The sequence below is a fragment of the Salmo trutta genome, chromosome 13 (assembly GCF_901001165.1).
Source record: "Salmo trutta chromosome 13, fSalTru1.1, whole genome shotgun sequence".
In the NCBI taxonomy this organism is placed as follows: domain Eukaryota; kingdom Metazoa; phylum Chordata; class Actinopteri; order Salmoniformes; family Salmonidae; genus Salmo; species Salmo trutta.
The window spans coordinates 34,315,919-34,342,504 of NC_042969.1; the positions used below are offsets into that span (position 1 = coordinate 34,315,919).

The 26,586-nt window shown below is 47.1% G+C and overlaps 1 protein-coding gene across 1 annotated transcript in view; it reads right to left on the bottom strand.

The window, feature by feature from the left end:
- Positions 1 to 26,359, bottom strand: part of LOC115205683 (BTB/POZ domain-containing protein KCTD16) — an 82,132-nt gene extending 55,773 nt beyond the window's left edge. The window contains exon 1 of the mRNA XM_029771919.1: positions 24,861 to 26,359. Coding sequence (XP_029627779.1) covers positions 24,861 to 25,686 — 826 coding nt within the window. The 5' untranslated portion in view covers positions 25,687 to 26,359. The remainder of the gene's footprint in view (positions 1 to 24,860) is intronic.
- Positions 26,360 to 26,586: the final 227 nt, after the last annotated feature.

Sequence of the window (26,586 nt, forward strand, 5' to 3'; positions counted from 1 at the left end):
AGAGAGAGGACTGAGGCAGCTATCGATTCAAACTGGAGATGTATGGATAAACCACTTCTCCACTTAGAATGAACTATTTAAAGACTACCAGAAGGCATTGGATTCTCCAATTACATTGAATGAACTACAGGACAAAAAACACCCCCTCCAACCCAAAAAGGCCTGTGGTGTTGATGGTATCCTAAATGAAATTATAAAATATACAGACTACAAATTCCAATTGGCTATACTTTAACATTATCCTCAGATCTGGCATATTCCACAAAAGTGGAGACAAATTTGACCCCAATAACTACTGTGGGATATGCGTCAACAGCAACCTTGGGGAAATCCTCTGCATTATCATTAACAGCAGACCCGTACATTTCCTCAGCAAAAACAATGTACTGAGCAAATGTCAAATTGGCTTTTTACCAAATTACCGTACGACAGACCACGTATTCACCCTGCACACCCTAATTGACAAACAAACAAACAAAGGCAACGTATTCTCATGCTTCGCTGATTTCAAAAAAGCTTTCGACTCAATTTGGCATGAGGGCCTGCCATACAAATTGATGGAAAGTGGTGTTGGGGGAAAAACATACGACATTATAAAATCTGTGTATACAAACAACAAGTGTGTGGTTAAAATTGGCAAAAAACACACACATTTCTTTCCACAAGGCCTTGGGGTGAGACAGGAATGCAGCTTAAGCCCCACCCTCTTCAACATATATATATATATATATCAACAAATTGGCGAGGGCACTAGAACAGTCTGCAGCACCCGCCCTCACCCTACTAGAATCTGAAGTCAAATGTCTATTGTTTGCTGATGATCTGGTGCTTCTGTTCCCAACTAAGGAGGGCCTACAGCAGCACCTAGATCTTCTACACAGATTCTGTCAGACCTGGGCCCTGACAGTAAATCTCAGTAAGACAAAAATAATGGTGTTCCAAAAAAGGTCCAGTTCCCAGGACCACGAATACAAACTCCATCTAGACACCGTTGTCCTAGAGCACACAAAAAACTATACATACATTAAACATCAGCGCCACAGGTAACTTCCACAAAGATGTGAACAATCAGAGAGGGCCATCTATGCCATCAAAAGGAACATAAAATTCAACAATTAGGATCTGACTAAAAATACTTGAATCAGTTATAGAACCCATTGGCCCTTATGGTTGTGAGGTCTGGGGTCCACTCACAACCAAGAATTCACAAAACGGGTGAAACACCAATTTGAGACTGCATGCAAAATTCAGCTAAAATATTCTCAGTGTTCAACGTAAAACACAAAATAATGCATTCAGAGCGGAATTAGGCCGATACCCACTAATTATAAATCCAGAAAAGAGACGTTAAATTCTACAACCACCTAAAAGGGAGCTATTCCCTACCTACCAATACAAAGTGTTAGCAGTTGATGTTACTCTTCAATAACACAGACCCAAAAGCAAATCAGGGGGAGAAAAATAGGTTTATTCAAAGAGAACAAATCATAGTTGTTATGCTGGGAAGTAGATGGTCATTCTTCCCTGTCCTCAGTGATTCTCCACAGAACAAAGAGACAGGATGTAATTTATAACCCCCAACCCTAGTCTGTGGTTGACCAATTAGAATTCCTTGCAGTAAAATTTGGCCAATGGCCAAATAACAAGTATCCTTTTTCAGGCTCAATGTATAGACCATTCGAACCAATGAAAATGTGCCTCATGTAGCTATGAGTCTAGGACTGAAACCCCTACACAGATTCTAAACAGATATTGAAATGAAAAACAACAAACACAAACAGACCCCACAGAGCCCCAGGACCCAACCAAATCATGAGAAAACAAAAAGATAATTACTTGACACATTGGAAAGAATTTACAAAAAAACAGAGCAAACTAGAATGCTATTTGGCCCTAAACAGAGAGTACACAGTGGCAGAATACTTGACCACTGTGACTGATCCAAAATTAAGGAAATCTTTGACTATGTACAGACTCAGTGTGCATAGCCTTGCTATTGAGAAAGGCCGCCATAGGCAGACCTGGCTCTCAAGAGAAGACAGGCTATGCTCTCGTGTTTGTCTACAAAGCGTTTCTGAATAAACTACCTTCTGGATTACACTTGAGGCCCATGCGATTTCCACATGGCTGCCTTTTCCTGTTACGCTCCTTGCCTATGGAATAGCATGCAGACTAAACTTAAACTTGAGACTCTTGTCCCCCTTGCCCATTTTAAACATTTATTGTAGGATTTTTATTTTTGTATTGCTTGTAACTGCTTCGGGTAATGCAAGTTCTTGTGCTGTTAGGGGAATAACCTATGTGTAAATGTAATAATCTGTTGCTGTATTTTTTGTGTTATCTGTGATCGATTTGTTTTGTCTTGTGTAGCTTCTTAATCATTGTACCTAAACTGAATGTGTAACATGTATACGCAGGGCCCAGCTGTAAAAGGGACCTTGGTCTCAGTCTGTGTTCCTTGTTGAATAAAGGTATAATATGTTCATACTGCCCACAAAATGAGGTGGAAACTGAGCTGCTAACCTGCCCAATGTATGACCATAGAGACAAATATTTCCCTCAGATTATACAGACCCACAAAGAATTCGAAAACAAATCGAACAAAATGTATATTAAAAAATAAAGTACATTACAATAATATATTTCACAGTATAGGGACTGAATGCTGAGTTTAGGCTAGACCAGATACATCTTCAATTAGCACTAAGGTGTGAAGTGAGAGGTGTCGAGCCCTTTGGGCCCTACAAGTGGCATGAGTCTTTGAAGCCCCCTCCCGCTGTTCAAAGATCTCCACTGGTATTTTCTACAAGATATCTGCCTCCAGAAATAAAAGCTTCTCCCAAGTGCCTGCTGCACTGCTGCTTGGATTCCACCTGGCGATCTGTTCACTGTCTGCCCTGGCCTGTCTCCCCCTGTCTGGTACAGGTACCTCCACCACACTCACACCTCTCTCCCGAGCTTTCGCTCGCCTCCAGACACAGGCACTGTTGGGGCGAGTGACTCTAAACTTATAATGGCCAGCCCCAAGTCATTATATATTTTATTTTTTTGTTGTGCATTTTGCTATTTTGGTATTTGCCTCACGACTCCTGTATGTTTTGTTGACTATGAACTTTCTTGTTTACCCAATCGTGGGACAGACTGTTTGTTCCCACAATCGGGACAATTACTCTCTATTGGTTACAGACTTTTGGCCTCCCATCCTATTCTAACCACCTCTCGCTGGCTTTGTATTCATGTTACCGGATTAAATTGCTGTATAATATGATCTTGTTGCCATCTAATGCACATTCAGATGTCATAAATCAACACTGCAGAGCTCTCCCTGTCCTCTGCCGTGCCCTGATTGTATTACTGTTGATGATATCTGGAAATGTGCATGTACACCCTGGCCCATCTACTGTTGCTAGCTCCAGTTCTGACTTGTGCTCTGATATCTGCTTCACTGATTTCTGCTCTCATAAAAGCCTGGGTTTTCTGCACATTAACACTAGAAGCTTATTACCTAAAATGGATCAACTGAAAGTGTGGGTTCACAGCTCCAATCCAGATGTGTTGGCCATTACTGAGACGTGGTTAAGAAAGAGTGTTTTGAATACTGATGTTAACCTTTCTGGTTATAACCTTTTTCTGCAAGACAGATCTTCCAAAGCTGGTGGAGTGGCAATCTTTACCAAGGATCACCTTCAGTGCTTGGTTTTCTCCACCAAGTCTGTCCCCAAACAATTTGATTTGCTGGTTTTAAGCATTAAACTTTCAAATATCTCTTTGTTGACTGGTGCTATCATCCTCCGTCAGCACCGGCCTGTACCCTACCTGCCCTAAGCTCTCTCCTGGCCCCTGACACTGTCTGAATTTGTCCTACTAGGTGACCTAAATTAGGACATACTTAAACCATCTGACCAAGTCCTAAAGCAATCGGACTCCCTAAATCGTTCTCCGATTATTACCAATCCCACAAGGTATGACTCCAAATCCCCAGAAAAGGCTACTCTCCTCGATGTTGTCCTCACAAATAATCCTGATAGGTATCAGTCTGGTGTTTTCTGTAATGACCTTAGTGATCACTGTTTCACAGCCTGTTTTCGTAATGGCTGCTCAGTGAAATGACCTGTCCTGATTTGTCATAGACTCTTGCTAAAAAAACTTTAATGAGCAGGCCTTCCTTCATGACCTGGCATCTGTAAATTGGTATAGAATCAGCTTGATCCCCTCTGTCAAAGATGCTTGGACCTTCTTTTTTGATATATTCAGTGGTATTGTAAACAAACACTCCCCCATAAAGAAAATTAGAATTAAAAACAGGTTCAGCCCCTGGTTCGACAGTGAACTTGCAGAGTTACTCCACTTCAAGAATTGCAATTGACGAAAGACTTGGCCCATGAAAAATAAGTGCACTCAGGCTATCCAGAAGGCCAAAGTTAGTTACTTTAAGGAGCAGTTCTCTCTCTGTGGGTCTAACCCCAAGAAGTTCTGGAAAATGGTTAAAGACCTGGAGAATAAATCCTCCTCCTCACAGCTGCCCATGTCCCTTAATGTTGATGATGTGGTTGTTACTGACAAGAAGCACATGGCTGAGCTCTTTAATCACCACTTCATTAAGTCAGGATTCCTATTTGACACAGCCATGCCTCCTTGCCCGTCCAACATTTCCTCATCTCCCACCTCTTCTAATGCGACTATCCCCGGTGCTTCTCCCTCTTTTTCCCCTGCCCCGCAAAAGAATTCTCCATGCAGGCAGTCACCTGAGTCCAAGGTGCTAGAGGAGCTCTTGAAACTTGACCCCAAAAAACATCTGGGTCAGATGGTTTAGACCCTTTCGTCTTTAAGGTTGCTGCCCCTATCATCGCCAAGCCTATCGCTGACCTTTTTAACCTTTCTCTTCTCTCTGGGGAGGTTCCCATGGCTTGGAAGGCAGCCAAGCCATGATCCTAACTGTTATAGGTCTATTTCTATGTTGCCCTGTTTATCAAAAGGGTTGGAAAAACTTGTCAATAATCAACTGACTGGCTTTCTTGATGTCTATAGTATTCTCTCGGGTACGCAATCTGGTTTCCGCTCAGGTTATGGATGTGTCACTGCAACCTAAAAGGTCCTCAATTATGTCACCATTGCCCTTGATTCTAAGCAATGCTATTTTTATTGACTTGGCCAAAGCTTTTGATACGGTAGAACATTCCATTCTTGTGGGCTGGCTAAGGAGTATTGGTGTCTCTGAGGAGTCTTTGGCCTGGTTTGCTAATTACCTCTCTCAAATAGTGCAGTGTATAAAGTCAGAAAATCTGCTGGCTCAGCCACTGCCTGTCACCAAGGGAGTACCTCAAGGCCCGATCCTAGGCCCCACGCTCTTCTCAATTTACATCAACAACATAGCTCAGGCAGTAGGAAGCTCTCTGATCTATTTATATGCAGATGATACAGTCATATACTCAGCTGGCCCCTCCCCAGATTTTGTGTTAAATGCTCTACAACAAAGCTTTCTTAGTGTCCAACAAGCTTTCTCTACCCTTAACCTTGTTCTGAGCACTTCCAAAACAAAGGTCTCCCCAAAGGTGTGATTACTACCTCTGAGGGTTTAGAGCTTGAGGTAGTCACTTCATGCAAGTACTTGGGAGTATGGCTAGACGGTACACTGTCCTTCTCTCAGCACATACCAAAGCTGTAGGCTAAAGTTAAATCTAGACTTGGTTTCCTCTATCGTAATCGCCCCTCTTTCAGCCCAGCTGCCAAACTAACCCTGATTCAGATGACCATCTTACCCATGCTAGATTACGGAGACATAATTTATAGATCGGCAGGTAAGGGTGCTCTCGAGCGTCTAGATGTTCTTTACCATTCGGCCATCAGATTTGCCACCAATGCTCTTTATAGGACACATCACTGCACTCTATACTCTTCTGTAAACTGGTCATCTCTGTATTCCCGTCGCAAGAACCCCTGGTTGATGCTTATTTATAAAACCCTCTTAGGCCTCTCTCCCCCTATCTAAGATATCTATTGCAGCCCTCATCCTCAACATTCAACACTCGTTCTGCCAGTCACATTCTGTTAAAGGTCCCCAAAGGTCACACATCCCTGGGTTGCTCGTCTTTTCAGTTTTCTGCAGCTAGCTACTGGAACGAGCTGCAACAAACACTCAAACTGTACAGTTTTATCTCAATCTCTTAATTCAAAGACTCAATCATGGACACTCTTACTAACAGTTGTTGCTGCTTTGTGTGATGTATTGTTGTCTCTACCTTGTTGACCTTTGTGCTATTGTCTGTGCCCAATAATGTTTGTACCATGTTTTATGCTGCTACCATGTTGTGTTGCTCCAATGTTGTTGTTGTGTTGTCATGTGTTACTGCCTTGCTATGTTGTTGTCTTAGGTCTCTCTTTATGTAGTGTTGTGTTGTCTCTCTTGTCGTAATGTGTGTTTTATCCTATATTTATATTTTTCTAATCCCAGGCCCCCGTCCCCGCAGGAGGTCTTTTGCCTTTTGGTAGGCCGTCATTGTAAATAAGAATTTGTTCTTAACTGACTTGCCTAGTTAAATAAAGGTGAAATAAAATAAAGTAAAAAGCCTTGCTATTGAGAAAGCCAGCCCAAAGGCTGACCTGGCTCTCAAGAGAAGACAGGCTATGTGCACACTGCCCACAAAATGAGGTGCAAACTGAGCTGCACTTCCTAACCTCCTGCCAAATGTATGACCATATTAGAGACACATATTTCCCTCAGATTACACAGACCCACAAAGAATTCGAAAACAAATCAAATTTTGATAAACTCCCATATCTATTGAGTGAAATACCACAGCGTGCCATCACAGCAGCAAGATTTGTGACCTGTTGCCACAAGAAAAGGGCAACTAGTGAAGAACAAACACCATTGTAAATACAACCTATATTTATGTTTATTTATTTTCCCTTTTGTACTTTAACTATTTGCACATCATTACAACACTGTATATATACATAATATGACATTTGAAATGTCTTTATTATTTTGGAACTTTTGTAAGTGTAATGTTTACTGTTAATTTATTATCTATTTCACTTGCTTTGAATTCACCTTGAATTGAGTGAGTGAGTGAGTGAGTGAGTGAGTGAGTGAGTGAGTGAGTGAGTGAGTGAGTGAGTGAGTGAGGACTGAAGCAGAGAGTGGGACAGAAAGAGAGACAGAGAGAGAGACAGAGAGAGAGAGGACTGAGGCAGAGAGGCAGAGAGAGACAAAGAGAGATAGGACTGAGGCAGAATGACAGAAAGGACTGAGATAGAGAGAGAGGGGGGGACTTAGACAGACAGAGAGAGAGAAGGGACTGGGGCAGAGAGGGAGACAGAGAGAGGACTGGGGCAGAGAGGGAGACAGAGAGGATTTTTGGGGGGGCATAGAGAGAGAGATAGGACTGAGGCAGAATGACAGAGAGAGAGACAGGACTGAGGCAGAATGACAGAGAGAGGACTGAGAGAGAGAGAGAGAGAGAGGACTGGGGCAGTAAGAACAGCCCTATGCGACACAGCACAGCAACACTCAGCAGAGGTCTCTATGTTTTTGGTTGGACAGTTTTCTCAATTTCTTTCTTAGATTTTTGCATTCTTCATCAAATCATTTGTCATTGTTGTTCATTTTCTTCGGTTTCTTCTTTCGATTTGAGATTTTTAGATTTCATAGGGAAGTTGAGAGGTCAAATATACTGTTAACATTTTCTACTGCCAAGTTTACACCTTCACTATTACAGTGGAACATTTTGTACAGGAAGTTGTCTTAAAGGGATTGAATTTGTTGTTGCCTAATTGTGTTTTTGGTAGATTTCCACACTACATTCGTTCCATCTATAGCATTTCTTAATATTCCTTTGGCTTTAATGCCTCATGATTGAGCATAGCTCTGTTCAAGTAGACTGTAATATTGCTGTGGTCTGATAGGGGTGTCAGTGGGCTGACTGTGAACGCTCTGAGAGAATCTGGGTTGAGGTCAGTGATAAAGTAGTCTACAGTACTACTGCCAAGAGATGAGCTATAGGTGTACCTACCATAGGTTGGAGTCATTAAAACTTGTTTTTCAACCACTCCATACATTTCTTGTTAACAAACTATAGTTTTGGCAAGTCGGTTAGGACATCTACTTTGTGCATTACACAAGTAATTTCTCCAACAATTGTTTACAGATTATTTCACTTATAATTCACTGTATCACAATTCCAGTGGGTCAGAAGTTTACATACACTAAGTTGACTGTGCCTTTAAACAGCTTGGAAAATTCCAGAAAATTATGTCAATGCTTTAGAAGCTTCTGATAGGCTAATTAACATAATTTGAGTCAATTGGAGGTGTACCCGTGAATGTACTTCAAGGCTTACCTTCAAACTCAGTGCCTCTTTGCTTGACATCATGGGAAAATCAAAAGAAATCAGCCAAGACCTCAGAAAAATAAATTGTAGACCTCCACAAGTCTGGTTCATCCGCAGGAGCAATTTCCAAATGCCAGAAGGTACCACGTTCATCTGTACAAACAATAGTATGCAAGTATAAACACCATGGGACCACGCAGCCATCATACCGCTCAGGATGGAGACGCGTTCTGTCTCCTAGAGATGAACGTACTTTGGTGTGAAAAGTGCTAATCAATCCCAGAACAACAGCAAAGGACCTTGTGAAGATGCTGGAGGAAACAGGTACAAAAGTATCTATATCCACAGAAAAATGAGTCCTATATCGACATAACCTGAAAAGCCACTCAGCAAGGAAGAAACCACTGCTCCAAAACTTCCATAAAAAAAGCCAGACTACGGTTTGCAACTTCACATGGGGACAAAGATTGTACTTTTTGGAGAAATGTCCTCTGGTCTGATGAAACAAAAATAGAACTGTTTGGCCATAATGACCATTATTATGTTTGGAGGAAAAAGGGGGAGGCTTGCAAGCCCAAGAACACCATCCCAACCGTGAAGTACGGGGGTGGCAGCATCATGTTGTGGGGGTGCTTTGCTGCAGGAGGGACTGGTGCACTTCACAAAATAGATGGCAGCATGAGGCAGGAAAATGATGTGGATATATTGAAGCAACATCTCAAGACAGTCAGGAAGTTAAAGCTTGGTCACAAATGGGTCTTCCAAATGGACAATGACATCAAGCATACTTCCAAAGTTGTGGCAAAATGGCTTGAGGACAACAGAGTCAAGGTATTGGAGCGGCCATCACAAAGCCCTGACCTCAATCCTATAGAGAATTTGTGGGCAGAACTGAAAGCGTGTGCTAGCAAGGAGGCCTAAAAACCTGACTCAGTTACACCAGCTCTGTCAGGAGGAATGGGCCAAAATTCACCCAACTTATTGTGGGAAGTTTGTGGAAGGCTACCCGAAACGTTTGACCCAAGCTAAACAATTTCAAGGCAATGCTACCAAATACTAATTGAGTATATGTAAACGTCTGACCCACTGGGAATGTGATGAAAGAAATAAAAGCTGAAATAAATCATTCTCTCTACTATTATTCTGACATTTCACATTCTTAAAATAAAGTGGTGATCCTAACTGACCTAAGACAGGGAATTTTTACTAGAATTAAAAGTCAGGAATTGTGAAAAACTGAGTTTAAATGTATTTGACTAAGGTGTATGTCAACTTCCGACTTCAACTGTACATACCCAGCGTCCGACAGAGCTGCAGGAGTTGGGACAGGTCTTTCTCCCTGTGTGCTGGGGGTGTCATGTTCTTGTCCGGTTCTGGCATTTAGGTCGCCACAGACTAGTACATGTCCCTGGGCCTGGAAATGATTGCTTTCCCCCTCCAGGATGTAGAAGGTATCTTCATTAAAGTATGGGGATACTAGTGGGGGGATACAGGAGGACATTTTCCTCTGTTAAGATCATTTCTTTTGGAATTTCTAGCCAAATGTAAAATGTTGCAGTTTTGATTAATTTAATGGAGTGAGTTAGGTCTGCTCTATACCAAATGAGCATATTCCCTGAGTCCCTTCCCTGTTTCACACATGGTAGTTTGGTGGATGGGACTACCAGCTCTCTGTAACCTAGAGGGCAACCAGTGGATCCATCTCCTCTATACCATGTTTCTTGTAGGATGACAATGTCTGTATTTGATGAATTCCAGGTTCCTGCTCTTTAGGCCAAAGGCAGATGACCTCAGGCCTTGGATATTCCAGGATGAGTTAGTGAAGGCTTTGTGTTCCATAAAGTGTCCAATGTTGTTGGTCGTGTGGCTTGGCCTCAGGCCAGTAAGTGTGAGCAGAACCTGCTGAGCATCTGGTACATGCCATTGGCTTGGGCTAGTGTAAGAGTGGGGGTTGGGCCTGTTTACCCGCTCACAGCCTGGGCGTATGTGTGACTTCCATGTTGAGGCCCTCTTTGCATGGGTGTGGTGCATGGAGTGGGCAGGAGGGGCATAGGTCTGATCTGAGGGGGCCTAAATGGGGTGTGGGCATAGTTGACTTGGGGGTGTGTTGATTGGTGGGGGTGTGTATGTGGCTGGTGGTGTTGTGGTCTGGATGTAGGTCCTCTCGGCGTGGGTTCTCTATGTGTAGGTCCAGGGGGTCCCGCAGGTCTCCGAGAGTGTCTCGCTGGTCTGGATGGGGTGTCTATTGATCTGTTGCTCCTGTGTGAAGTGTTGGGGCTGCGTTTAAGAGTGATGTCCGAGCGAAGGTGGGCACTGCTGCCTTGTATAGGTGGACCTGGTCATAGAGGCTGTTCAAGTCTATGGTGGAGTGGTGGGCCTGGAAAACATTTGGTTTTGAGGCACAGTCACGGGAAATACTTGTGTTTACCGGCTGTATGGTAGCAGGGTGGAGATAACCACCAAGTAGAAGAAGCTTTTTCATTCACTCCCTTCAGTGCTGTGGCCACCCTTTCCTGCTGTGTTCTCAGGTCATTTGTGCCTGTATGTATTATTATGTGGCTGGGTGACCCTAGTTGGTCCTCAGACAGAAGGTCTAGGGCTCCGGTTTGGACACCGGAGTTTAGACACACTGTTTGGGAAAAATGTTGTATATATTTCCCATTTGAGTCCATAAGGAGTACAATCTGTGTCCTGTGTATGTCCTCAGTGGGTGTGGGGGGGTTGTCAGGAGGGCTATCAGTGTGGCTGACAGGGGGGGGTGCTCAGAGGGGGTGAGATCCCCTGGGCTTGGGGTTCTTCATTTGTCTGTTCTGCTGTGATGTTGACACTATGGTCAGGGTCTGGTGTGGACTGTTCTGCTATGGGTTCGAGACTTTTGTCGGGAGCTGAGGTGGGCTGTTCTGCTGGCTTCTCTGCGGGGGTGGCCACCTCTCTAGTGGGTTGTTCTGTCACACGCCATCGCCCTCACCCTCTCCCTCAGCAGTCTGATCCTCTCCTCCATCCCCCTCACCCTCTCCTCCAGCAGTCTGATCCTCTCCTCCATCCCTCTCACCCTCTCCCCCAGCAGTCTGATCCTCTCCTCCATCCCCCTCACCCTCTCCTCCAGCAGTCTGATCCTCTCCTCCATCCCCCTCAACCTCTCCTCCAGCAGTCTGATCCTCTCCTCCATCCCCCTCAACCTCTCCTCCAGCAGCCTGATCCTCTCCTCCATCCCTCTCAACCTCTCCTCCAGCAGCCTGATCCTCTCCTCCATCCCCCTCAACCTCTCCTCCAGCAGTCTGATCCTCTCCTCTAGTGCTCTGTTCTTCTCCTGCTCTTGATTTTTATATTGTTGAAGTTGTCTCACCACAGTCCAGAGTGCAGATATGTCAATTCAATTCAATTTGCTTTATTGGCATGACGTAACAATGTACATATTACCAAAGCTTACTTTGGATATATACAATATTAAGATAATAAGAATCAAAATTGTCAACAGGACAACAGTAACAACAATAACCAAGGGTCAAAATAACCATACATTGAACAATAAGCATACAGTAGAGGACATGTGCAGGTTTATTGGTCTGTCAGACACTGTCCCTCAACTTATGGCAGGCAGCAATGTAGTGTGCTGCCAACCCACAGCTCTCTGCATCCTCCCCCAACAGGAAGGGTAGCCTATTCTCATCAGAGAGGTCTTTGAAACCTTGAATAGGGGTTTCAAATTTGGGGAAATGACACTCTCTAATTGTGTTATATTTATAAACATTTTGTCAGGAAATGCAGCTCTGTCTCAGGTTCTGCTGTGGTGCAGTGGTTGCAAAGCCCTTTCTCTACAGGGAGCCAGGGTTTCCTGTGTCTACCCTTCTCAATGGCAAGGCTGTGCTCTCTGAGCCTGCACTTTGTCAAGGTTTTTCTAAGGTTTTGATCAGTAACCATGGTCAAATAGTTAGCCACGGTGTATTGGCGATTTAGGGCCAGATAGCACTGCATTTTGCTTTGTGCTTGTATTTCCCAATAAGCAATGTAGTTTTAGTTTGACTGTGTTGTAATTTGTTTTATTCTGATTGATTGGATGTTCTGGTCCTGGGGCTTCATTGTGTTAGTAGAACAGGTTTGTGAACTCAGCCCCAGCACCAGCTGGATGAGGGGACTCTTTTCTTTGCTCAGCTCTTGGCATTGCAGGGCTTGGTAATGATATGAGAGGCGGGTCACTGTATTTTAGATGTTTCCAAAACTTAATTTCTCTTATTTGAGTAGTTATTATTTGTGGATATTAGTCTAATTCTGCCCTGTATGCATTGTTTGTAGTTTTCCTCTGGACATGTAGGAGAATCTTACAGAACTCTGCATGCAGAGTTTCAATGGGGTGTTTGTCCCATTTGTTGAAACCTTGTTTTGCAAGTGGACCCCACACCTCGCTGCCATAAAGTGCAATTGGTTCAATGACACATTCAATTAGTTTTAGCCAATTTGAATTTGTTTTTTAATGGCGTAGAATGCTCTGCGTGCTTTCTCTCTCAATTCATTCACTGCCTCATTAAGGTGTCCAGCTGAGCTTATTTTTAAACCTAAGTAATTGTAGTGTGTGCAGTACTCTATATATTTTGTAGCAATTGAGAACTTTGGTCTAATTCCCTGAGATCTGGATCTTCTCTGGAAATCATTATTTTAGTATTTTTGGGGTTAGCAGGTCCAGGCTCTGCTGTAGGCCATGTGCTGTGGGTGACAGCAGGCATAGGTCATCTGCGAAGAGTAGGCATTTAACATCTGAATTGTGGAGACTAAGACCAGGGGCTGAGGCTTTTTCTAGGATAGTGGCCAATTCGTTGATGTAAATGTTGAAGAGTGCAGGGCTCAGATTGCAACCCTGGCGAAGGCCCCGCCCCTGGATAAAGAATTATGTTCTTTTCTTACCAATTTTAATGCTGCACGTATTGCCAGTATACATTGATTTAATTATGTAATATGTTTTACCCCCTACACCACTTTCAATAACTTTGTAGAACAGTCCTGTATGCCAAATAGAATCAAAGGCTTTTTGGAAGTCGACAAAGCAAGTGTATATTTTGGTATTATTTTGTCGGACACGTTTATCTATCAGGGTATGTAGAGTGTAAATATGACCAGTCGTGCGATGTTTTGGTATAAATCCAATTTCGATTTTACTCAAGACATTGTGCTTATTAAGGAAGTTTAGATCTCTTACATTGATAATACTACAGAAAACCTTCCCCAGGTTACTGTTCACACAAATGCCTCTGTAATTGTTAGGGTCAAATTTGTCTCCGTTCTTAAAGATTGGGGTTATGAGTCCTTGATACCAGATGTCAGGGAAATAACCTACACTCAGGATCAAATTAAACAGTTTTAATATAGCCAATTGAAATGTTTCACTCGTGAGTTTGAGCATCTCATTTAGGATGCCATCACGTCCGCATGCTTTTTTAAATTTGAGAGCCTGAAGTTTCTTATAGAGCTCCTAGTCAGTAATTGGGGTCCAATGGATTTTGATTGTCCTTTATAGCTTTTTCTAATCCATTCAACTTCTCATGAATTTAGCATTGCTCTGCGTTTGTGTCAATTTGAACGGTGTTGTAGTGTTTTAAAATGGGTTGTCCATATGTCACCATTTTGTATCGCTAATTTTGCCAGAAGTTGTTCGTGTTTATGGACTCCTCAATTAGTGTCAGCTGCTTGCTGTTGTACTGTGCTTTTTTGGTTCTGAGTGTACGTTTATAGAGTTTTAAAGTCTCACAGTAAGGAAGGCATAATTCACCATTATTTGGGTCTCTGTGCTTTTGGTTGGATAGTGTTCTAAGTTTTTTCCTTATAATTTTACAATCTGCATCAAACCAGTTGTCATCTGTGGTCTTTTATGATTTGTTTTTTATCAATTTCAGTTGTGCTTCTTTTGCCATTTTCCTGAATATATAGTTGATGTTTTTTACTGCTAGATTGATGCCTTCTTTACTGTGAGTGAATGTGGTATCCGGAAAGTTATCTAAGAGTGTTAGGATATTTTGGTTACAGGTTACTTTCTGGTATTCTTCTGTGCTGTTTTGGGCCCATCTGTATGCATTTCTGATGTTGTATAGCTTACTGGGCTGTGAATGTGTGGTTGTTTCCATGTCTGTTCTTTTGAGGAACAACGTAATTTGGCTGTGATCAGACAGAGGTGTTAGTGTCTTGACAGTGAATGAGCTGAGAGAGAAAGGGTCAATGTCTGTAATCATATAGTCTACTGTACTGTGGCCAAGAGGTGAGCAATAGGTGAATCTCCCCAAAGAGTCCCCCCATAACCTACCATTGTGTCATAATCTTCGTCGTCTGAAGAGGAGAAATCATCGGACCAATATGCAGCGGGTATATTGCTCATCTTCGTATTTATTGAAGGGAAACACACTTAAACAAAATAACGACGATAACAGTCCAGTAAGGTGCACAGACTAAACTGGAAACAACCACCCACAAACACAAGTGAAAACAAACACACTTAAATATGGCCTCCAATTAGAGACAACGACAACCAGCTGCCTCTAATTGGAGGTCATTGAAAAAACACAACATAGAAATAAAAAACTAGAAAAACCACATAGAAATAGAAAACATAGAACATACACCAAAACCCCGAAACACACTAAACAAACACCCCCTGCCACGCCCTGACCAAACTACAATAACAAATAACCCTTTATACTAGTCAGGACGTGACACATTGACAAAGTAAAGTATGTCTCTGTCCACCTCCAGTACATAGTCAAAGGTTAACTTCATTTTGGGTCAGTCACAGTGGCCAGGTATTCTGCCACTGTGTACTCTCTGTTTAGGGCCAAATAGCATTCTAGTTTGCTCTGTTTTTTTGTAAATTCTTTCCAATGTGTCAAGTAATTATCTGTTTGTTTTCTCATGATTTGGTTGGGTCTAATCTGTCCTGGGGCTCTGTGGTGTCTGTTTGTGTTTGTGAACAGAGCCCCAGAACCAGCTTTATCTCTCTCCCTCCCTCTGCCTCTGCCCATCTCTTTATTTTTTCCCCCTCTCCCCTTCTCGCCATCACTCTCTCTTTCTCTGTCTGTCTCCTCTCCTTCTGACCTAGTCTTCATCCCTCTGCCTCATCCATCTCCTTCACAGTATCTTTTTCCTCCCTCCCTCCCTTCTCTCTGTCTCTATCTCCCTCCCTCCCTTCTCCCTCTCTCTCCCTTTTCTCTCCCTCCCTCCCTTCTCTCTCTCTCTCTCTTTCCCTCCCTCTCATCTCTCTCTTTCTATCTCTCTCCCTCATCTCTCTTTCTCCCTTCTCTCATTCTCTCTCCTCTTTCTCTCCCTCCCTCCCTCTCTCTCTCTCTCTCCCCCCTCCCTCCCTCCCTATCTCTCTCTCTCTCCTCTCTCCCTCCCTCCCTTCTCTCTCTCCCACCCTCCCTTCTCTCTCCCTCTCTCCCTTCTCTCTCTCTCTCCCTCCCTCCCTTCTCTCATTCTCTCTCTCTTCCTCTCTCCATTCTCTCTCTCTCTTCCTCTCAACCTTCTCTCGTTCTCTCTTCCTCTCTCCCTTCCCTCTCCCTTCCTCTCCCTTCTCTCTCCCTCCGTCCCTTCTCTCTCCCTCCGTCCCTTCTCTCTCCCTCCGTCCCTTCTCTCTCTCTCCCTCCGTCCCTTCTCTCTCACTCCGTCCCTTCTCTCTCCCTCTGCCAGTCTCCTCTACTTCTGACCCAGTCTACTTCTCTCTCTTCCTCGCTCTCTCTCCCTCTCCTCCTCTCCCTCTCTGTCCTTTCCCCCTGTCCAGGAGAAGCGTCTGTCAGTGAGGCTAGAGGTCGTCAGTGATCACCGTATGCCAAGTCTCCATTCTCCACAAGACTCCACAATGCCTCAGTAAAAATGCCTCTAAAATTGGTGTTAGGAGGTCAACACCCACCTATTCTATTTTAATTATATTAACGACTCCGTAGGCAAATCATTAGCCAACCATATGTCTTCCTTAGCTGCAGTTATTCCACCTCCCTAAAACCCTCCACCACATCAACCCTCAACCTTAACCTGCCAGCTGGATTTCACCCCCAAAAAATCCAACCCACAACCTTGACCTGCCAGCTGGATTTCCTTCAGGAATCCGAGGGGAACCATTTGGAATTACGAACAAAGTGTCTTTTAATTGGCCATATGGTGCAACATCTCCCTCCTCTCTCCACACAGAGGAAGCAAGGGATGAGGAGAGAGAAAGCAAGGGATAAGAAGAGAGAAAGCAAGGGATGAGCCAGATTACTTATTAATGAAGGTAGGTAGGCAGTCGCTAGTGGCCAAACTTTCTTTCCTCCTTCAGCTAAATGGCAAAACTGTCTGGTTTAGGTCTGGTTTAGACCAGGGAGGGTTTAGACCAGAGAGGGTTTAGACCAGAAAGGGTATAGACCAGGCAGGGTTTAGACCAGGCAGGGTTTAGACCAGGCAGGGTTTAGACCAGATGTCACGACAGTGACGGATGGTGGCGCCCCTCCTCGGCCGAGCGGAGCTCGGCGGTCATCGTCGCCGACCTACTATCTACCATCGATCCCTTTTTGTTTCACTTTCGTTTGGTTAGGTCTAGGTAGGCATGCACCTGTTTTGGGTTAGTCATTAGTAAGGGGGGGTTATTTAGGTTAGCGTAGGATGTATGTGGTTGTACGTGATTGTGTTGCTTGTCCGGGTTTTGTGTGCGAAAAGAATGTGTACTGAGTTTTCCTTCTGCCAGTGGTTTATTTTATTTGTGTACACCATCGCAGAATATTTAAGGGCTGCGCCCCTATACTTTGACGACCACATCCCGTTACTTCAAATAAAGAAGTGTGGTCACGAACTCTCTGTCTCCTGCGCCTGACTCTACCTCTCCTGTTGTTCTTCGAGCCAGCTCGTGACAGAAATCACGTACACACAACTTAATGGAGTCAGCAGGAGCTTCAGCACCAGCCATGTCCATGGAGGAGACCGTGGACCAACACTCCACCCTGCTCCACCGGCTGGGGAACGCCATGGATCAGGTGTTGGCGCGCCTGGAGAGCTGGGACCGACGCGCTCTCGGCCCCCCGAACGCGGCAGGCCAACAGCCTGCGCCCCCCCCAGCACCCACAGCCCCCAGTACCAGTGGGGTGAAACTCGCTCCCCCCAGGGAGTACGATGGAACGGCCGCTGGGTGTAAGGGCTTCTTACTCCAGTTGGAGTTATACCTGGCGACCGTTCGTCCCTCTCCCTCGGGGGAGGAGAGCGTCAGCGTCCTCGTCTCCTGTCTCACGGGTAAGGCCCTGGAATGGGCAAACGCCGTGTGGGACAGTCCGGACTCAGCCAGGGACAACTACCCAGAGTTCACCCGCCGCTTTCGGGCAGTATTCGATCATCCCCCGGAGGGGAGAGCGGCGGGTGAGCGGCTGTTTCACCTGAGGCAGGAGACGAGGAGCGCGCAGGATTTCGCTCTCGAGTTCCGGACCCTGGCCGCGGGAGCAGGGTGGAATGAGAGGGCCCTTATAGATCACTACCGTTGTAGTTTGAGGGAGGACGTCCGCCGGGAATTAGCCTGTCGGGACACGACCCACACACTGGACCAACTGGTGGATCTGTCCATCCGACTGGACAATCTGCTGGCCGCCCGCGGACGTCCGACCCGGGCCCTGCTCAGTCCACCCTCCAGCCCTCCTGCTCCCACGCCTATGGAGATAGGGGGGGCAGCAGCCAGGAAGACTGGAGGGGGAGGTCGCTCCTGCACCTCATGTGGTCGCAGAGGGCACACTGTGGACCGGTGCTGGGGAGACTCCCCTAGGAGTCCAGACGGCAGGCAGAGCGCTCCTTTGACACCTCAGGTGAGTCAGCACCAGCCTCACCCAGAGCCCCCTGTACGTCACATGTATGTGTCAGTGTCTTTTCCTTGTTTCTCCCCTCACTCCCGGTTTAAGGCGCTAGTCGATTCAGGCGCAGCAGGGAGTTTTATGGACCGTGGGGTCGCGGCTAAGTTAGGGATTCCCCTGGTCCAGTTGGACCAACCCTTCCCCGTGCACGCCCTAGAGAGTCGACCACTAGGGTCAGGGCTGGTCAGGGAGGTCACTGTACCTCTGGTCATGGTAATGCGGGGGGGTCATGAGGAGCGGATTAGTCTTTTCCTCATCGATTCCCCAGCGTTTCCAGTGGTTCTAGGGATTCTCTGGCTAGCCACTCACAACCCTAAGATTTCGTGGGGACAGAGGGCTCTTAAGGGGTGGTCAAATGAGTGCTCGGGCAGGTGCATAGGAGTTTCCATCGGTGCGACTACGGTGGAGAGTCCAGACCAAGTCTCCACCGTGCGCATTCCCTCAGAGTATGCCGATTTGGCTATCCCAATTACCACCTCATCGACGAGGAGACTGTGCGATAAACCTCCAGGTGGGCGCTGCCCTTCCTCTTAGTCACGTTTATCCCCTGTCTCAGGAGGAGACAGCAGCTATGGAGACATACGTCACTGAGTCCTTGAGGCAGGGATACATTCGGCCATCTCACTCACCCGTATCCTCGAGCTTCTTTTTCGTGAAGAAGAAGGAGGGAGGTCTGCGCCCGTGCATTGACTATAGAGGTCTAAATGCCATCACAGTGGGTTTCAGTTACCCACTACCTCTCATCGCCTCGGCGATGGAGTCATTTCACGGGGCGCGCTTCTTCACGAAATTGGATCTCAGGAGCGCATATAATCTGGTGCGTATCCGAGGAGGGGACGAGTGGAAAACTGCATTTAGTACCACATCTGGCCATTATGAGTACCTCGTCATGCCGTATGGGTTAAAGAATGCTCCCGCAGTCTTCCAATCCTTTGTGGACGAGATTCTCCGGGACCTGCTCGGTCAGGGTGTAGTGGTGTACATCGATGACATTCTGGTCTACTCCGCTACACGCGCCGAGCATGTGTCTCTGGTGCGTAAAGTGCTTGGGCGACTGGTGGAGCATGACCTATACGTCAAGGCTGAGAAATGTGAGTTTTCCAAACCAGCCGTCTCTTTCTTGGGGTATCGCATTTCCTCATCAGGGGTAGTGATGGAATGTGACCGCGTCTCAGCCGTGCGTAATTGGCCGACTCCCACCACGGTGAAGGAGGTGCAGCGGTTTTTGGGATTTGCCAATTACTACCGGAGGTTTATCCGGGGCTTTGGGCAGGTGGCGGCTCCCATTACCTCACTGCTGAAGGGGGGCCCGGTGCGGTTGCAGTGGTCCGCGGAGGCGGACAGGGCCTTTAGTCGTCTGAAGGTTTTGTTCACCGACGCTCCGGGTGCTGGCGCACCCGGACCCCTCTTTGCCCTTCATAGTGGAGGTGGACGTGTCCGAGGCTGGGGTAGGAGCCGTGCTGTCCCAGCGCTCGGGCGCCCCCCCCAAGCTCCGCCCCTGCGCCTTCTTCTCTAGGAAGTTGAGTCCGACGGAGCGTAACTATGATGTGGGGGACAGGGAGCTGTTGGCTGTGGTCAGAGCCCTGAAGGTGTGGAGACATTGGCTTGAGGGGGCGCGTCACCCTTTTCTCATCTGGACTGACCACCGCAATCTGGAGTACATCCGGGCGGCGAGGAGACTGAACCCGCGTCAAGCCAGGTGGGCGATGTTCTTTACGAGATTTCGGTTTAACATCTCGTATATCCCAGGTTCCCGGAACACTAAGGCCGACGCACTGTCTCGTCTCCATGACGCCGAGGAACGGTCCACCGATCCCACGCCCATACTTCCAGCCTCCTGCCTGGTGGCACCGGTGGTCTGGGAGGTGGACGCGGACATCGAGCGGGCGTTACGGACGGAGCCTACTCCTCCACAGTGTCCAGTGGGTCGGAAGTACGTTCCGCTCGGTGTTTGCGATCGGCTGATTCGGTGGGCTCACATGCTTCCCTCCTCGGGTCACCCAGGGGTTGAGCGGACAGTACGTGGTCTTAGTGGGAGATACTGGTGGCCCACCTTGGTGAGGGACGTGAGGCACTATGTCTCCTCCTGTTCGGTGTGCGCTCAGAGTAAGGCTCCCAGGCACCTGCCTAGAGGGAAATTACAACCCCTCCCGGTTCCACAACGACCATGGTCCCACCTGGCGGTGGATTTCTTGACCGATCTCCCGCCGTCTCAGGGCAACACTACGATCCTGGTCGTTGTGGACCGGTTTTCTAAGTCCTGCCGTCTAATTCCGTTACCCGGTCTTCCTACGGCCCTGCAGACCGCGGAAGCCTTATTCACCCACGTCTTCCGGCACTACGGGGTGCCCGAGGATATCGTCTCAGATCGAGGCCCCCAGTTCACGTCCCGAGTGTGGCGGGCGTTTATGGAGCGACTGGGGGTTTCGGTCAGTCTGACCTCGGGGTTTCACCCCGAAAGTAATGGGCAGGTGGAAAGGGTAAACCAGGAGGTGGGCAGGTTCCTGCGGTCCTACTGCCAGGACCGGCCAGGGGAGTGGGCAAGGTTCGTGCCATGGGCCGAAATGGCTCAGAACTCTTTGCGCCACTCCTCCACCAACATGTCACCATTCCAATGTGTGTTGGGTTATCAGCCGGTCCTGGGGCCATGGCATCAGAGCCAGACGGAGGCCCCTGCGGTGGAGGAATGGGTGCAGCGCTCAAGGGAGACCTGGAACGCTGTGCAGGAATCCCTGGAACGAGCCAGGGAGCGACAAAAAGCGAGCGCTGACCGGCACCACAGCGAGGCCCCCGTGTTCACCCCAGGGGAGAGAGTCTGGCTCTCGACCCGGAACCTGCCCCTCCGCCTGCCCTGCCGGAAGCTGGGTCCGCGGTTTGTGGGGCCATTTAAAGTCCTGAGGAGAATAAACGAGGTGTGTTACAGATTACAACTTCCTCCTTATTATCGTATTAACCCCTCGTTTCATGTGTCTCTCCTCAGGCCGGTGGTAGCTGGTCCGCTACAGGAAAATGAGGTACGGGAGGTCCCTCCACCACCCCTGGACATCGGGGGGCCCCCGGCGTACACAGTCCGGTCCATCTTGGACTCCAGACGCCGGGCGAGGGGCCTGCAGTACCTCGTGGACTGGGAGGGGTACGGCCCGGAGGAGAGGTGCTGGGTACCGGTGGAGGACATACTGGACCCAGCGCTCATCTGGGAGTTCCACAGCCTCCATCCGGATCGCCCTGCGCCTCGCCCTCCGGGGCGTCCTCGAGGCCGGCGACGGCGCGCTGCGGGAGCCGCGCGTCAGGGGGGGAGTACTGTCACGACAGTGACGGATGGTGGCGCCCCTCCTCGGCCGGGCGGAGCTCGGCGGTCATCGTCGCCGACCTACTAGCTACCATCGATCCCTTTTTGTTTCACTTTCGTTTGGTTAGGTCTAGGTAGGCACGCACCTGTTTTGGGTTAGTCATTAGTAAGGGGGGGTTATTTAGGTTAGTGTAGGATGTATGTGGTTGTACGTGATTGTGTTGCTTGTCCGGGTTTTGTGTGCAAAAAGAACGTGTACTGAGTTTTCCTTCTGCCAGTGGTTTATTTTATTTGTGTACACCATCGCAGAATATTTAAGGGCTGCGCCCCTATACTTTGACGACCACATCCCGTTACTTCAAATAAAGAAGTGTGGTCACGAACTCTCTGTCTCCTGCGCCTGACTCTACCTCTCCTGTTGTTCTTCGAGCCAGCTCGTGACACCAGAGAAGGTATAGACCAGGGAGGGTTTAAACCAGAGAGGGTATAGACCAGGAAGGGTTTAGACCAGAGAGGGTTTAGACCAGAGAGGGTATAGACCAGGGAGGGTTTAGACCAGAGAGAGTATAGACCAGGAAGGGTTTAGACCAGGGAGGGTATAGTCCAGGGAGGGTTTAGTCCAGGGAGGGTATAGACAAGAGAGGGTATAGACCAGGGAAGGTATAGACCAGGCAGGGTTTAGACCAGGCAGGGTTTAGACCAGGGAGGGTTTAGACCAGGGAGGGTTTAGACCAGGGAGGGTATAGACCAGGGAGGGTTTACACCAGGGAGGGTATAGACCAGGAAGGGTATAGACCAGGAAGGGTATAGACCAGGGAGGGTTTAGACCAGGGAGGGTATAGACCAGGGAGGGTTTAGACCAGGGAGGGTTTAGACCAGGGAGGGTATAGACAAGGGAGGGTATAGACAAGGGAGGGTTTAGACCAGGGAGGGTTTAGACCAGGGAGGGTATAGACAAGGGAGGGTTTAGACCAGGGAGGGTTTAGACCAGGAAGGGAATAGACCAGGGAGGGTTTAGACCAGGGAGGGTTTAGACCAGGGAGGGTATAGACCAGGGAGGGTATAGACCAGGGAGGGTTTAGACCAGGGAGGGTATAGACCAGGGAGGGTATAGACCAGGAAGGGTATAGACCAGGGAGGGTATAGACCAGGGAGGGTATAGACCAGGAAGGGTATAGACCAGGGAGGGTATAGACCAGGGAGGGTATAGACCAGGGAGGGAATGAATGTGAAAGGATGTTGGCTGGTGTAGCACACACACACTGTGACACACACACACACTGTGACACACACACACACACACTGTGACACACACACATACACACACAAACAGTGACACAAACACACACACACACTGTGACACACACACACACTGTGACACACACACATACACACACAAACAGTGACACAAACACACACACACACTGTGACTAATGTCACATTCAAAACAACTGGGAGACTGGAAACTAAGTCTGACTGGGAAAAATGGATTTGAACGGTCATCCAACTGGGAACTCAGGCCTCTTTCTAGAACTCTGACTTTCCCACCTGAAAATCACTGACATCAGGATTTGACCTCGTATTTTTCAGTTCCCAGTTGTCTTGAACACAGCAACACACACACACACACACTATAACACACACACCGTGACATACACACACACTACTGTCAAAGTGGTATACAGAATATAAATGATGTTGGTCGATGCAGTGGTAACGTTACTATTTTATTCATGATATAGCCCTACCTCCTCTATACTGACAGCATGAGGTGTGTGTGTGTGTGTGTGTGTGTGTGCGTGTGTGTGGCACTTACACTGAGGGTACAAAACATTAAGAACACCTGCTCTTTCCATGACATAGCTTTCACCTGGATTCACCTGGTTAGTCTATGAGCCCTTATTGATGTCACCTGTTAAATCCACTTCTATCAGTGTAGATGAAGGGGAGAAAACTGATTAAAAAGGATTGTTAAGCCTTGAGACATGGATTGTGCATGTGTGCCATTCAGAGGGTGAATGGGCAAGACAAAATATTTAAGTGCCTTTGAACGGGGTATGGTAAAAGGTGCCAGGCACACCAGTTTGAGTGTGTCAAGAACTGCACCGCTGCTGGGTTTTTCACGCTCAACAGTTTCCCATGTGTATCATGAATGGTCCACTACCCAGAGGACATCCAGCCAATGGCAGGCCAGTGGTCGAAAATGGGTCATTGATGAAAGAGGACAGAGGAGGCTGACACGATGGGCTACAGTTAGTCAATTGACAATCTAGTACAACATCACCATAAAAGAATGCACAACTCATCGTACCTTGACATTAATGGGGTATGGCAACCGACGACCTTGCAGACTTCCCCTTCTTTCAGCAAAAAAATAGAAAATGGGCTAAAGAACAAACACTGGAGAATTTGAGAAATATTTGCCTGGTCTGATGAATCCCAGTTCCTGCTGTTTCACGCTGATGAGAGGACTAGGGTATGGAGGAAACAGTTTCACGCTGATGAGAGGACTAGGGTATGGAGAAAACTGTTTCACGCTGATGAGAGGACTAGGGTATGGAGGAAACAGTTTCACGCTGATGGGAGGACTAGGGTATGGAGGAAACTGTTTCACGCTGATGGGAGGACTAGGGTATGGAGGAAACTGTTTCACGCTGATGGGAGGACTAGGGTATGGAGGAAACTGTTTCACGCTGATGGGAGGACTAGGGTATGGAGGAAACCACATGAGTACATGCAGCCATCATTCCACGTGTCGACACTACAGGCTGGTGATGGTGGTGTGATGGTGTGGGGTGTGTTTTCATGGCACACATTGGGCCTTTTGATAAAAGTGGAGCAAAGTTTGAATGCCACAGGATATCTGAACATCACTGCCAATCAGGTGCATCCCTTCATGGCAGCAGTGTATCATCTGTATATTGAGCATCCGTGGGATGAGATGGAACAAGCTAGTCATAGTAGAGATCCCCTCCCAGACAACTTAACACAACTGTGGGAAGCATTGGAATCAACATGGGTCAGCATCCCTGTGGAATGCTTTCAACACCTTGTAGAGTCCATGTCCTGACAAATGGAAGCTGTTCTGAGGGCAAAGGGGGGTGCAATTCAATGCTAGGAAGATGTTCCTAATGTTTTGTCCACTCAGTGTATATAATCACAAACTTGAAAAGCTATTTAAAACCAGGTGCAGGGATGATAGCGAAGGGAACCATATAGGCCTAAGACAACTATATGTCTCCTAGTGAGTCTGTCAGACATCCGTAGTCTAACATACTTAACTATTCCCTTTACTAAATCCACTTAAACAATTGATTGTGACATGGCGTCAACCAGTGGCCTAACCTAAAGGGCATTATTAAAGAAGGGTTATAGTGTTTTATGTGGGAAATCACTTACGGTAGAAGACGTACTGCGTGAAGTTGGACCAGATTTTCTCGGGTGCGTAATGGCTGATGGAAGAGGCGGTGAGCGACGAGTTACAGGCGACGATGTGGAACCCGCTCTCCGACAGCATGTCAAAGGCCCGCTCCAGGTGACGGAACCGGAGGAAGAACCGGGAGGTGTACCTGTCCGCTGGCCTGTCCGCGTCTCGGCTCTCATTCAGGGTGTTTCCAAACACCTCTTTGGCGAGGCCGATTCTTCCACTGATGAAGATTCTGGGTACTGCTTTTTGGGATTTGGGGTCAATCTGACTGTCCTTGCCTCCCGGTGCCGCACACGTGCCTTTGAAACCGACGGTTATGTATCCATACCTCCGGTCCAGAGAGTAGGAGGAATATATCCTCTGGTCGCTGCCTAGCGACGCGTCGTCGAAATCACTGTGAAAAGGGTCGTCCTGAAACTGTTTCGATTCCTCGGACGCCAACAGTTTGACCAGTTTGGGGAGTTCAAAGTATTCCGCTTCCCGTTTTAACCTCCCTTTCTCTGGGAAGTGGTCCGGTAGAACGACCTGCTTATCTCTCAGATAATCCAATACATATCGGAACAGAAAACCATCTCTGTCGATAAAATAACGTCCCCGGAGGTCCCGTGCCAAATCATTCGAGGACCCCTTGGTGGAGAATAACCGTCCCAGTAAGGAATTGGGGATGCTTGTTAAAGTATGGAGACGAGTATAGTATACCTGACCTCCTACGTTTAGTTCAATAACATCAGACGCCGGGTTTTGCACCGACCCTGTTTCTTTACCCGGCTGGGTTTTACAATTATCACTCAGTGCCATGTTTTTTATTCATGCACAAAACCAAATCCCGGTCACCGTGAGGCGCGCAGATGTTTCCGAAAAAGTTTTCAATTTATATGGGATGGAATAGCATGTCTTCTGTGTGCTCATTAGGTCGACATACCAAGGACACTGTTGACCACCATTTACAAACCTCCCCAACATTATTCAAGACAAGTCCTGTAAAAAAAAAAACTCGGGTGCCTCAGTAAAGCCGCGCGTGAAATGCCTGCCGATCGTCCATGTCTTCTGTTGAATGAAATCGATCAGCGCATCCAATGCATGCATCATTTTACACACGTCCATTGCTATGTCCTATTGCTGTGAGTCCATTGATATAATCCTACAGTGAAATCAAAGTGAAATCACCATTATTCCATCATTAATTGAACAAATGATTCAATACCTCTGCACCTCAGTCCGTTCTGGATAAAAATGTCAAACTTCTGTAATTCTGCAAGGCAAGCTCCTGTCCTTGTTTTTTTTTTAACGGTCCAATGTAACTTCATCTGCCCGAAGCAACTGCACGTTCGCTGTTCACGGAGACCGTGCTGAAATTGCCATGCGCGTGCAGTTATTTTCTTAAAGTGAAGATGGGAATCTGGACGCCAGTGAAGCGCGCTCCCATCTCCGCGTCTCCAAACTGCTGTGCAGAGAGGAGAACAGAAGTAACCGCCAGGCTGGCACCGGAGTGAAGACGGTTAACGTGAGGATTCTCCAGCGGTGCCCGGGGGGAACACATCATGGGGAGTAACGTCTTACATCATTATCTTAAAGGAAAATGACATTTGGAAAACGTGTGACGTAGAGTAGCTTAACCTACATTCGGAAAATAGATTAACATTCTGCAAAGTAGCCTAATAGGCGATGATAACATGTGACGTTGAATTTTATTAGGGG